This window comes from Primulina eburnea, chromosome 11 (genome assembly GCF_022965805.1).
Source record: "Primulina eburnea isolate SZY01 chromosome 11, ASM2296580v1, whole genome shotgun sequence".
Taxonomy (NCBI): Eukaryota; Viridiplantae; Streptophyta; class Magnoliopsida; order Lamiales; family Gesneriaceae; genus Primulina; species Primulina eburnea.
Window position 1 is genome coordinate 42800657 of NC_133111.1, and position 14608 is coordinate 42815264.

The 14608-nt window shown below is 32.1% G+C and overlaps 2 protein-coding genes and 1 long non-coding RNA gene across 4 annotated transcripts; 1 reads left to right on the forward strand and 2 right to left on the reverse strand.

Moving 5' to 3' along the window:
• Positions 1 to 1105: 1105 nt before the first annotated feature.
• Positions 1106 to 1426, reverse strand: LOC140805662 (EPIDERMAL PATTERNING FACTOR-like protein 3). The gene has a single exon (XM_073161918.1). It carries the CDS (start codon positions 1424 to 1426, stop codon positions 1106 to 1108), a length of 321 nt encoding a protein of 106 aa, XP_073018019.1.
• Positions 1427 to 5846: 4420 nt separating this feature from the next.
• LOC140804910 (cyclin-dependent protein kinase inhibitor SMR6-like) lies at positions 5847 to 6919 on the reverse strand. The gene has a single exon (XM_073161066.1). The coding sequence runs from the start codon at positions 6379 to 6381 to the stop codon at positions 6064 to 6066; it is 318 nt and encodes a 105-aa protein (XP_073017167.1). The 5' UTR covers positions 6382 to 6919; the 3' UTR covers positions 5847 to 6063.
• A 4309-nt stretch (positions 6920 to 11228) lies between these two features.
• Positions 11229 to 12933, forward strand: LOC140806330 (uncharacterized). Of its 2 annotated transcripts, none has more exons than XR_012112476.1 (3): positions 11229 to 11354; positions 11688 to 11815; positions 12924 to 12933. It is a non-coding gene; the product is annotated as an uncharacterized lncRNA (long non-coding RNA). The 2 variants fall into 2 exon arrangements; XR_012112475.1 differs by lacking the exon at positions 12924 to 12933 and adding an exon at positions 12165 to 12210.
• Positions 12934 to 14608: the final 1675 nt, after the last annotated feature.

Sequence of the window (14608 nt, forward strand, 5' to 3'; positions counted from 1 at the left end):
TCCGAACGAGCCGAGCCCGAGCTTCAAACCTAAGGCTCGTAACGAGCTCGAGCCGAAAAAATAGTTAAACGAGCCGAGCCCGAGTCAGCTACTGTTCGGCTCGGCTCGGCTCGGCTCATTTACATCCCTAGTAAAATTAGATATGTTCAGTTTGTCCGAAAAAAGATCCGTTAATTAGATATTAAAAAGTTGGATTCAGTTTTAATCGAATATTCACTGTTGTTATTGTCTTAATACTAACCACTTCCAAATACTTTAAAATCTTAGCTTCGCTTCTCGTTATGATGAAATATCAAATTTTAAAAATTGCAATTCAATATTAGCAAAATATATTCAATTTTAAATTTTTAAACCACTATTGTTAATTTGTCCCGTTGTGCGCTTCAATTCCATATACAGCTTCGAAGAGGTGATTGATTGTACCCCTTCTACAAAAATCCAACGGTCGCTATTGGGCATTGAGTACAGTGACCAATCACCGCCTTTCACGGGCTACACTCGAATCTTTCTCTCCTTGGCGCCAAATCCTCCTTTCCCGCCAAAAATATCACGGTCAGTACGGGCAGGATAAACACAACAGCGTTCGGGTCGGAGTTGTCGGCCCATTGGTCCTGGGCCTGAAGGTACCCATCGACTTTTTATTTGGTATAGTCTCTTCTACGCATAGGATTCCTACCATGCGTGCACTCAATTAATCCATGCATCGGATTCCTATATTAAATGTGATTCCAGACTAGAAATTTCAACGACACGAAATCACCGACGTAATTGCAATTTGGAATGGAGGAAGCTTCGCTCATTATTGCTTATTTCTAGTTTTCTTTTAATTTTTTTGCAGCAAATGGAGGATTTCTAACAGTGTAAATTCAATGCTAAATCGGATATAACAATTCCCCCGACAAGAAAGAAGCCTTTGTGGCCATCCATCCTCCTACCACGAATTTATCCATCTCGAATTATATACAAAATTATCTCAAAAACGTGAATTCATATTTTAAAATGGAATAAAATTTCTGAAAAAGGGTTCGATCACATCATTTTATAACTTATTATAATAATATCAATAATTGACAAATATCGAATTTCTCTTAAACTTGTTACGTAATCAACCATGAGTAGGGGTGGTGTCGGGCATATAGAGCTTTCCGCCGCACGTGCACCTCCAAACCATATAAAACCACTGAGGAGCCACCAGCTTCGCCGGAGGCACCTCCACCAGAACCCTTGTGCATGGATCGCATCCTTCGCATTTCCCCAAACACATCGGCGGGGATGACCCCACCAGCTGCCGCTTTTCAATTTTTGCCACCGGATCTATCGTCTCGAAACGATCGTTTTTCAACTCGCCGGAAAACACAACCGGAAACAAGAACAAGAAACATGCTATGTAAATTATCAAGAGCCTTTGCGGTACAAACGAAGCCATTTTTTGTTTTAGTTTCGATTCTTTGGGATCTTCATATTTATATTGGATTAGTACATGGATTAACTCAGTCAATCGAATCAAGCAAGAATCATATAATAACTACAGTCGATCGAATCAAGCGAGGATCGTCAAAATAAATATAACCGGATTCTAATTTCATATAACATGGATTTAATTAATATAATAAGAATTTAAATAGTAAGGCAATCAAATTTCGTTTTTCCAAAAAACAAAAGATGGAAGATCATGGTCAAATTTTGTTTTGGGATATCAAGAACAGAAACAGGACAATAATTAAATCATGCCCGATGAAAATAAATCGGAGGGTCTTGAAAACTATGTAATTATGCAGCCATTATACGTATTAAAAACCCGACAATTATTATTATGGTACAGCATTATGTTATGTACTTCTTGTAGTAATATATACAATAAATTTAAGGATTTTTGTATTGTATATGGGAGGAAAAGGATAAAGAAACCAAGCCTGATTCCATTATTGAGCCAATAAAAGGGACACTTTTTGGTAACAGATGTTTCTCCCGATAACCAAATAATATCGAGACGAATTGATGACATTTCTATAATATAGACAATCATTTTTTCCGGGAATCCAATGAAAATCTTCGTGATTGATTATGTAAGTTTTGATTTCAAATCTATTGAAATTGATTACTTGATCAATATTTCCTCGAATCCTTTTTATTTTGTTTGAAGTTTGACTTTTACCATATATATTTCCCAAAATTGATATGTTGTATTTAGATTGATGATTTTTAAATTTATTGATTTTATATGTATTTTTTTATTTATTTTAAATGCGCTTCAAATTTATTATTCCATGGTTATATAGTGTTTCAAGTCGATTATTATGAATTTTCATCAATAACGGTTTCATTTGAAATTAATTATATTTTATGTAATTAATGTGTAAATAAACAAAATGTAAATTTAGTAATTAATATTTTATTTTATTGTCGATAACATAACTATAATCGAGATTCATGGATTTCAAATTAATCTTCATAAGTGCACCCTTGATGAATTTTAGAATGGAAAACAAGATAAACGAAATTCTGAACTTGAAAATAATTTTGATGACTCGTTCATAATTTTTGGGAAGAAATTTCGAAAATTGGAGAGTAAGCTCGAAAATTTCAGTGTAAATTCTGAATGAGAGGGCCTTCCTATTTATAGGGGTGATTTTAAAATCTTATCATAATTCGATTGATATCCTTTCTAAAATTTGGATATGCTCTTTCCTTAAATTTCGAGATACTACTTCCATAAATATAGATATGCTTCCTTGTTGAGAAAATATGTCTTATATATAATATTTTCTTTCAATTATGTGGATATTCAGTCTTAGTTTACTATGTATCTTGCACTGAATTTCGATTTTCATTTATTTATTGGCTTGGATGATTTCTGCATACCATATATTATTTATATTTTTGAATTTATTATAATTCGAAAACAACTTCTTACATATATCTATATTTAATCAATTAAATGCCCAAAAATTTGGGGTTTCGCATTAATTAAACTATCACGTAAGCACGATGACTGTTAGGACAAAATCTAAAGCCGGCCATTAATCTGACACGTTAAGGTAAAAAGATCAGGCTTTGTAAGAAATTAAGTGCTAATCCCAAGAAGTCTTTTTACACTTTTATTTAATCAAAATTCTTTTAAATTAACAAATCTCCTTCCTAATTCCACACCATTAAGAAGTGGTGTTAGTTGCACCAATAATTTAATATTTTCCGAGCCTCACGCTCAAACGTGTTGACCTGGTAGATATGGTCGTAGAGTAAAATACTCTTGGTATCACAATCTCTAACATTAATAAATTGGATACGCTTTGTTCGCCACAAGCCATTGAATAAAAATAACTTTATTAAGGCACCTCCATTGGATATAAATTAAGATCGAACGGATGAAATAAGTGATTGTTTAGTCCGTGGTTAAGAGTTCGATGTATTCTACCAACATTTTAACGTGTGAGCTTATCATACATGACTTGTTTAGTATGATTTACTTGACTAACATAATTTGCATGTTAATGCATTAGTTCAAGAGTTTACTTAGTACGCATTAAACGATATCGATTGCGGGTCTCAAAAAAAGTTATTATATTAAACAAAATGAGTACTTTCATAAATTATAATATAATTTTCCAACGATGATTTATTTATTACTCATTTCATATCGATATCTCCAATTTAAGACTACGTCTTAAATTCGATATTCAGTTGTAACAAACTCTCACAATTCAAATTCAAAATATAAACTATTGTCATTAATATGAGACAAAATGAGTAAATTTATAAATTATAAATAAAACTGATTACTCATCATTCTTCTGACACTAATATCTCAAATTTAAGACAAAGATTTCAGTAATATACGAAAATGATATGTATGATAATTGTTATGCTGGAGAGAAACTCATAAAAAATCAATTAATTTTAAATCAAATTGTGAATTCGAGTATCGTTAAATTGAAAATTGGCACTGAGAACTTTAAATGCGACGAATTATTTTTATAAACCTAATTACTTAACATGGACCTAAAACCCATACATATTATATATATATATATATATATATATATATATATATATATATATATATATTTAAACATTAATTAATAGACCCATGTGTCTAAATACCTCTTAATTGTATTATAGTTTTTTAAAAAATAACAAAGTCAAAATAAAGATGCTTGTGTATGTTCCTCGCCAGTTTAATTACTCAAGAAATCAATCCTAGGACGTGTTTGATTAAGAAACCGTTAAAATATTTGGATATTCATTCTAGTTTTTGCGTGTGGGTAGTTTAATGAGGAAGTATGATGTGGCCCAATGGAATATGACTGCACCAAACAGGGCCTTGAAGTCATAAACAACCCCACATAGGATTCTCTATTTAACACGCTCAATTATGCGAGTGCTCCTTTTTATTATCGCCATTACGAGGGGTTTGACTTGGGACTCCTCGTTATTCAGAAAAAAAAAACTCTAATTAACTTGTTTCATAAATCAAATTATGTGATATTCATATTTTATTCCACTAAAAATATTTAAAAAATATTACTTTTCAATACGGATATAAATCTCCACAAGACCGTCTTAAAAGATATTTACACTGATTCAGGTATGTACTGTATTACATGTATACAAAAATAATAATAATAATAATAAATTGGACCACAAATTTTAAAATTTCAAATAATTGATCAAAATAAGTGATCCAAGGATTCATTGGAGCAAGTGGGACATAAGGTAACACTTTATAGTTTTGTAACAGTCAAACATAAAATCAGACAAACTTTAAATGTTAGCAAGAATTACGAACGGGGATTGAAGTGGGGAGGGGGAGCTAGGGGGAGGGGGGGAGCCCCCCCTTCGCTCAAATCGTCCTTGGTTTGATATCATATAGATGTGTTCATAAATACGTTTCGCCTGTCGGGTTTTGAAGTACATATTATTACAATTCGTCGCGCACATCATATATACTAGTACAACGACGCACGCGTTGCGTGCTTGTACGATATGTTTTTATAATTTATTTGATTTATATTTAAATGAGGATCAAAATATATTTATAAGAAATAATGAGTGGCTACATTATAATTTTGATATATGAACTAAAAAATAAATTAAAAAAGAATAAAAAAGACCCAAGCAAAAATTGAACCTACAACCTCATGATTAAGAAACATAGGCTTTATCCACTAAACTACATGTGACTTGCTTTTATTTTTTAACACTTTATTAATATATATAATTAGTAATGTAGAGAGTGGAGGTGAAGGGTATTTTAGGTATTTTAAAAAACAGACCAAAGAAGTTACTCTAACCTACTCAGCCTTAATAAATAGTAAGAGATGTGATCTAAACCTAACGTATGGCGTGTGCACAAAGTATATATTGAATCTAGTTTACACGAGTCTCGTACTAAAATTCAAGTGTTTAAAGTGGGTGGTAAACTGGTGACCAGGAAGCTTCTGGTTTAGAGGGGTCAAAATCAAGATTTATGAAGCATCTCTCTCAGCAATGAATACCATTTACTTTTTATGTTAGATTTGTTGCTTTCTAAGATTGTCATGGTTTCCTTGCTATTCCTAACGCACGCACGTGCGTATCCTCTGTCCACAGAGCAATAGGTGAAAATACGCTACTAAATCTAGGGTACTGCTTTGGCGTATGATTAAAGAGCCAAGAAAAATGGAAATTCTGCTCCCATTTCCTCTTACAAATGGGACTTTATCAAGAAAAAGAAGCTAAAAATCTTGAAGCAAAAGGGGATGATTTGCTTCTAAAAATGACTGGATATATTATGCTCTGATTCGAGAACATGTAGTGATTTAATTACCATATTATCATACTCTTGAAAATTATTAAAAAAACTAAGCTTTAAATTGAGAAAATAATTATAGCTCTAGCAAGGTAGAGTTGAAGAAGATTCATACATGCTAATATAATTTCTATTATACATTACATTACCACTTCAAAAGCCTAAAACTACCACAGTTAAACTACCAAGTACCGATACAGCCTGAAACAAACTTCCAGCACAAACTAATCGAAAGGCCTTCATATTTTGATGAACCTTAAAATCTGCTAAACTCTTTAGTTGGCTCTCTCAGCATGACACATGAATACCGATTCCAAGTCTGGGGGATTAAAGAACTCCCGAACTCCATTGAAATGGAAAGTTGAAGCTGGCCGGCGCTTCCTGGGAGCCGGTGGGCAGGAGAGCTTCTTGGGTATTTTGTGCTCACGCGCAGTCGGAGTCGTGGAGCACGCGCCGTCTTCGTCTCCGTTTTCCTCCTTGGACTTTGTGGATATCGGCTTCAACGGCGCTCGAACGGCGATCCCGGCTATAACCCATTTCTTCCCATCCAATTCCTTGATCGCCTCCATCTGATGCTTCTTCGAAACACCCATTTTTAGAAAACAAAGAAACAGTGCAAAACCTTTGCAGGAGGAACAAATTCTCCCGGGGTGGCAAAGACTCTATTTTTCAAGAAAGAAGGGAGGAAAAGGAGACGCTTTTCTCAGTGGGAAAGGGCTGGATATAAAGAAAAAATGAAAGAATAAACCAAAAGCGGTCTACCTTAAATTCCTTTATGTGATTCAACACGGGGAATAAAATTAAAAGAGAGGAGGACTTGAAGAGGGGGGGCTGGGCTTGGATGCAGTACAGAAACTTTGAACAATGGGAAAAAGAAGATTAATGGCGGCAAAAGGAGTGGACTCACGAATAATTTATACTCGAAAGAGAGAAGGAAACAGAGAGGAGAAACCTTAAAGATTTGGCCTAAGTGTAGACGATTAAAGGGCTAATTCTCGTAGCTTGCATCAGAATCTATTCCGATTGATGATTGTGTGTGTGTGTGAAATTGAGAAGGGGGCAGTCTTTTAGGCTGCCCGTCAAGTTTCGGGCAGCTGAATTTTTTTGCCGCCATTTTTTTGGTTGTTTAGCCAGCAACGGCTCTCGTTCCCGCCCATGGTTTTTTAGCCCTGTTGAATATAATATAATATAATATAATGTCATTTTAGTTTCAGCTTGGCTTCTCATGCACACACCACCGTTTTAAATGATCCCAGTGCTTTGATTTTTTTGGTGCATGAACCATCCTGACGGTGACGAATAAACTGGAGCTTGTCTGAGATAACTCGATTATTGTGAGGATAAACATTTGATAGGATACGATGAATTGGGTATTCATCTGGAACAAGTTTCATTCATAATAAACATTTGATAATCGTTAATCCAAAGATATAATCGAACTAATCCTCGTTCGTCTATGAATATTAAATAAAAGAAATGGTAACTAAAATAACACCAAACCAATCAATTGGTGAGAAGCTATTCATCTGGGGTGGCGAGTCACCGTAGAGTGGTGGGGGCCGACGAACCGATTAAATGAAGTAATATATGACAACGCACTACGCAAGCAATTAAGCTGCAAGCTGTTGTCCGATTTGATAGGATACGATGAACTGGCCATTCTGCTCCTCATACCCCTCATGGATTTGTGAAATTATCGACTTGATCTCTAAATAAAACAGCATTTAATTAATTTGAGACGAGTCGTCAAATTCGAGACATAATCGTGATCGACAACTCTTTTAACTAAAAATCGTAGAAATTATATATAAAATAAATTTGTATGAATTTTGAATTGATAATATGTGATATATCTATACTATATAATTAAAGGCAAAAACTTTTGTGAGACGGTCTCACTAGTCGTATTTTGTGAAACATATATCTTATTTGGTCTTATTTGCGTCATACATGAAAACGTATAACTTTTTATGCTAATAGTATTACTTTTTATTGTGAATATGAGTAGGGTTGATCCGTCTCACAGATAAAAATTCGTGAGACCGTCTCACAAAGACCTACTCATTTTTTATAAACCTTCATTTATATTTCATCGTATTTTTTAAAAATTACTTAATTCAAAATTATAGTTTAGTCATTCATTATTTTTCATAACTATCGTTGACCTTCATTTATATTTCTTGTCTTTTTAAAAAAATTAATTAATTCAAAATTATAATTTAGTCTTTAATTATTTTTCATAATTAAAATACGACCTTTATATAAAAATAAATTATACAAACATGTAAGACATGCCAATATGTACACGGTGATTTTCCATGGACCGAATTTATATTCGGGTCTGGGCTGCATTATGACGAGACCAAATACAGGATGCATGAAATTTATTGAGATCTTAGAGCCAATCAAATATATGGGCCGTCAATTGATTTGTTGGGCCGATTTGGCCCACTTTTTCAATAACCCCTTTAACATTTCTTGCTACACTCACCCTATTTTACATCACATACTTGATACTACTCCACAGTCCATATTTTGTACAAGTATAATTAAATGTTATATTAACAAAAAATTAGATTAGAACTATCAAACGTGATGTATTTAATTAATTCTAAGAAAAAAATAATAAATCGGATGTTATCGTTGTAAGCTATTACTGAAAATGTGATTATTGAAAAATAAAAAAATTTCCGACTTAGACGAAAAAATGATCGAATTGTGACACTTGAGTCACTGTATATTTTAGAAGATTTTAGTTTAATCTTTCTATCACATTTAATGTATATTTGCTTTTACAAATTCAGTAGTAATTGAAATTGTTTATTAAAATAATGGTTTTTTTTTTTTTTACGAAATTTGGGTTTTTAAGATAATTGACGTACTCTGTCGTGGTATCAGTTTATCATATTTATAATATTAAAATTTCAAAATCTCCTTACATTAAATAAAAAAAGAATTCATTTTATATGTTAATTCGAGGGTGGGTCAATCTTTATTGTCTAGTATTAGTCATCTCGGATATTTATCTCTAATATTACCTTCAAATATATTTTCTTGATTCTAGAAAAAAGCAAACAAATCAAATTATAAATTTATTTTAAATATGATTTGAGCTATCCACTTCTTTATGCGAAACGTGTTTTCTCACTATGATCAAATTATTACATCAAAATAACACTATTATCATATTCTTTACTAATTAATAATTTTAAAAATAAAAATTGTTTATAATATAATCTCCCGCAGGCTAGACTGTATATATGATTCACAGTTTACCCCATGCATTACGATTGTACAATATTTTTATGTTCGTTTTTCAAACAAAAGTATTTGTACGAAAAAATACTGTAAAATACAGGTAAAATGTGTCCTTAAAAATAAAATTATCCGGACAAATGCTCTCTCTACACACGACTTGTCGGTATGTCGGCTATGAAAAAGAGAAATAAACAACTTGAAGAGCAGTAAAGTGAAAAAGGATTATTTTAATTATCTCTGATTTTCGTCGTCTTTTCAAGGGTTTCTTTTCTTTCTTTTTCTTTTTCTTTTTCTTTTTTCTTTTTCCCTGTAAATTTTACGTACAAGTAATTTGCTGGGAGTTCGATAATGATTATTTAACCAAAGAATATTTTCTCACTAGGCAACTTCAAGAATTTCACGGAAAATGTGTGAATTTAAACAGTATATTAGACTTAGATGTTGGTGGGAGTTCTAGTTCTTTTTATGACGATTATTATATTGTTACAAATAATGTTTTGGACAAAACGATCGATTTTCAATAGATTTAATTAAATAGGTAGCTTATTATTTTAAACGTTGATCTTTATTTTAAATATTAGTTCGAAGGATCTGATAATTAGATTTTAAATTATTTCATTTTCGAAGGATCTGAAATCCATTCTCATGCATAAAATAATGGGAGCAGAACTCCAAATCCATAGAATTTCCTTTTTCTTTTGGGTGGAAATCCATAGAAATCAAAAGAATCGAAAGAAGCCGAGTGTAGAATATTCCAAATAAATTTTTTTATACGGATTGACTCAAAAAATTGGATTTCAAATACTTCGATCCAAATATATAATAAAGTGAAAAAAAAATGTATACCATTTTTAAAAATAAATAATATTATCGACACTCGTATAAATTATCCTATTCCAAATATATTTGTACCAAAAGAAGAAGAAGTAAAAACAGCTCTAATGTCCGTATAAGCGACAAGTGAAGAAAAAGGTCTTTCATTTTTCAAGAAGTTAGACTTGAACCTATCAAGCTCATAAAGCCATACCTTATAGATTCTGATAAATGCTTTTTTAAATCAAGACATTCATTTTTCTACAAAAGTTCATTAAAAAATAATATTTTTTTTTTGGTGGGACAGCTTCTAATATTCAAACACACGCTAAATATCATATATCTTAACAAAATTAATGTACTCTATAAGAAAAAAAAAAGATTCTACTAAATAAATTGACGACAAATCCTAAATATGGTTAGTACTTTGAAGTATTTCGCGTTATTAAAATTTTATAAATTTCTCGAAAATATTAAATTATGTGTCGATGAACAAAATAATCAAGAGAGAAACACTCGAGATGTAGCACATCAAAACCCAAGTATTTTAATTCGTGCTTTTAAAATTACTTACAATTCTTATTGTTGTTACAGGGAGAAATATAGAAACATGGAATCTTGAATGCTAAATTTTAGGTTAGATTCCTAGATTTATGAAATATATAATAAGATAAGTTCAAAAGCATTTGGTAATTATTCGTAGTGCAAATCGGAAAACAGTGTTCGAGGAAACAAATAAAATCCAGAAGATCATCGATATCTGTCGTCTTAGAGGATTGCGATCTGCTGCGTGTTAAAGGTGAGGCATGCATTAATTGCCTAATCTCCTTTTACACCGGCGGCGATACTTCTTTTCCATTCTCTCAATCGGATACTGTAATTTCAATGCTTTAATATTTTCAAGAGCAAATTATTACATAAAAAAGTGTGTTATAGCTAGCAACCACATAGCATGCATTTACTATAGCACTCTCCAGTCTCCACTCCATATATATAGAGCTAGAGATTGTACTAAATACGAGAAAATTTTATGACATCTAAAATGAGACTTTTGGAAAATATATGAGATAATCATAATTTTGATGTCTCTGTGTCTGTTATTCAGGCAATTTTTTTTTTGTCAAATTTTAGTCTTAATTCATTATCTTGTTTTTTTTCTTTTCTTTTTTTTTTTTTGCACGGCTCTGACATGACACTGATATTTCTAGTTTCATATAAATCTCACATTGAAAAATGACTAAAGTCGTGTAACAAAAACCAAAATGTGTGATAATTGCCAAAAATGAATGATATAGGTCTAAGACTCTTTATCTACAATATAATAGACCAAAATCAAGGACGTGTAAACGCTGACGACAAAAAAAATGAAGCAAATTTTCCTTTGATATATTAGAAAGCATGTTGTTTCACAAACAAAATCATAGATGCTAGTTTCATTTATCATTGTTAGAGAAGGGACTTGTATGAGTGATCAGTCTGCTGCTACAGAAGAAGTGTAAGTTCACTCTTTTTGTATTTATATATTCATTAAGCTCTCTCACACTCTTTTTTTCAGAAAGATGTTTACAGTCAGCACAAAGCATTGTTTTAATAATACCCAATTGGCAGGCTTTTGTTTCACATTCCCATAAATCACTCACTCAATTCTTTTTCCCAATATTCTCTCCTCTCATGTAAATAACTCTACTTCGTGTCTCCTCGTTTATGTCTCTTGCCAGCAGCTTCTAGCTTGCTAGGGTTTCCATTTTCTTTTCTTTGCCTAATTAACAGGAAATATATAGAAATAAGTTTTAGAACATGAATGGAGTGTGTTTTTAATGGATAACAGGCTGGATCATCCTTGTAAGAAAAGTGGGAACTGCTAAATTGAGTAGAGGGTTGTTTTCTTAGAAGAAATTTAGACATATTTGGCAGATTTTCGGACAGTTGATCAGATAAATCGATCTACTGAAAGAGGTATGTATATATACATGTGTGTTTATCTATATAAATATATTGATTCATGTTTTTACTGGCATGAATCATCTCATTTTTCAAGATCCAAGAAAAACAAGTCTTATCATCAGGTTTATATCATTGATCATCCTGACATTAAATTCGATATGGTACAAGAAGGAATCACCAATAATGAAAATACAGCAACACTCACACACACATATGTGTGTGTTTGGTTTCTTGCAAAATTACAAAGAACTTTGCTCCTTATTTTCTTTTCCCACGGAAACAGACTTGACGGGTGAATTGAATCAAATTTACAAGTTCCTGTTAGCAACTACTAGTATGATTGATTTGACTTTTCCTGCAGTCTTAGGTTCTATACTGCACGTTAGACTCTTAAGAAAACCACAAAGGTGAGCTTCTTTGGTCTTAAAAACGCTGGTTAAATATTAACAACTACTAGTGTAAATCTTTCAGGACTTACCGTTTCATGTTTTTTATTGATAATTAAGTACATTTCTTGCTCTATCTTGAATCAGAAGTGTTGGTCGTCGTCGCTCATGTGGACTTTGACCCCGACACATAATAAGTCATTAATATGAATGAATATTTATATGCTAGAGTTTGATGCTTATGGTTTGGTCTTTCTACACACAAAATCTAGAAAATCTAATCTCTCGGTGTTTTTCACATTCAATAAAATGTTCTTGTGTTGCGGAATCATCGTGGGTGTTCTTGTGATACTCACGTAATCGAGAGTACATTTAGTCCGTCATCAAAATAGTGTGATGATACCAATCAAAAATCATGGGTTTACTCAGATCTACATCAAATATTTTCGCCAAAAAGTATTGATCGAAACCACATGGTTTTCTTGAATTTTTCTTCTCATCTACCTGAAGAAAAAACAATCGAATTAGATATTGAATTTTGATTACTCATAGATATTAGCCATCAAGATAATTGATTCCTATATAATTTTTGTTAGATCATAGATATTAACCATCAAGATAATTGATTCATATATAATTTTTGTTAGATTTCACATGATTAATATATATAATAGTGAAATAAATGTCCCAATATATATTTTTTTAAATCCCATTGAGTAATTATATATTTTCAGCAGAATGGCATCAACTTCCAACTATTCCAACCCTCCCTGTGCCGCCTGCAAGTTCCTGAGGAGAAAGTGCCTGTCAGGCTGCATTTTTGCGCCCTATTTTCCTCCCGAGGAACCCACAAAATTCGCCAATGTACACAAAATCTTCGGGGCCAGCAACGTCAGCAAACTGCTAAACGAAATCCCCCCACACCAAAGAGAAGATGCAGTAAACTCTCTCGCATACGAAGCCGAGGCTCGGCTCAAGGATCCGGTCTACGGCTGTGTAGGAGCCATTTCCGTTCTTCAGAGACAGGTTCTCCATCTCCAGAAGGAACTGGATGCAACGAACGCCGATTTAATGCGTTATGTGACCAACGAAAACACGCCGAATTTTTATCATAATCCCATGAATCATATGCAAAATAATCCACCGAGGAACAAAAACAATAATAATATTGCGCGGAGGAATCCGGATTATGGAGCGCCTGGTGGGTCGTCTTTCGACCCAAATTCAGGGTTTTGCTTCCCTTATCCTCCTCCATGGATCGATAATCCGTCGGGGGAGAACATACATGACAATGATAGGCATGGCAGGGGCTAAGTGTATGTAATCAAGCAAAATGGAATTTGTATGTAATTATTTTGTGAACTAATCATGTTTGTACGTATCATGAATATTGTACGTGGATATTGTGAAATTTTGTGTGGACATTGGAGTATTTTAGAATCCATAATAAATTAATAATCAGCATATTGGCATTTGATCCCATGTAATATATATATGCCTTGTGTGTGTAAGTAATTAATTAACGAAAGTAATTTTTTAAGATTGTTTGATTTACACTTCATCTATTGCTAATACATTAGCAATCAAAATACCCTAACTTTTTTCTAAAACAGAACCTAATTCTAATTTAGTTTCTAGTATTACTTACATATATAGTTTCATTGATACCAATCAATTTTAATGTTTCCATTGCTCGGGGGTAGAAGACCACACGATCATATTTGGCATTAACATTTAGTAAAATATTTTTCCTTTTTTAAGGGAATTTTTATTTTACAAAAAAATTATTTATATAGCATGATTAAAAACATCAATCGCTGACAAAGACAAGAAACATGGATTAATGGGAAAATTATGTGAAATATTTTTTGTAACAAACAACATATATTTACTAATTTACAAAGGAACAAATTAAAGACAACCAAACGATTCAAAATAAATGTATCCGGCGGTGATTCATCCAACTAGAAAAAGATTAGATATGTTCATTTATTTATTGTTACTATATAAATAATTTATATAATGAAAGATTGACGGTGAGCTTTTAATATTAATATTATAACTAGCAAATATTTGACTATATTCATGAATCAGAGATTTAAGAAAAAGTTCAAATATTAATGTTAGTCAAATAATGAAGAAATTTGACACAGCCAATGTGAACAACACAGCATATAATTTATTTTCTTAAATATTTAATTTAAAAATATCACTCACAATGTTTTTTTTACTTCTCTATAATATTTTGAGTACCTCAATTATATGAAAAAATTGTCATTGTCCACAACAGTAAAAAAAATAAAAAAAATCCTAGGAAGATATTTTTCCCCATGTAAATGAACATGAACTTACATAAATTTGCATGACCTTTAATTAATTATATATATGTGTGTTTCTTTTTTTGAACAAAATTGTGTAT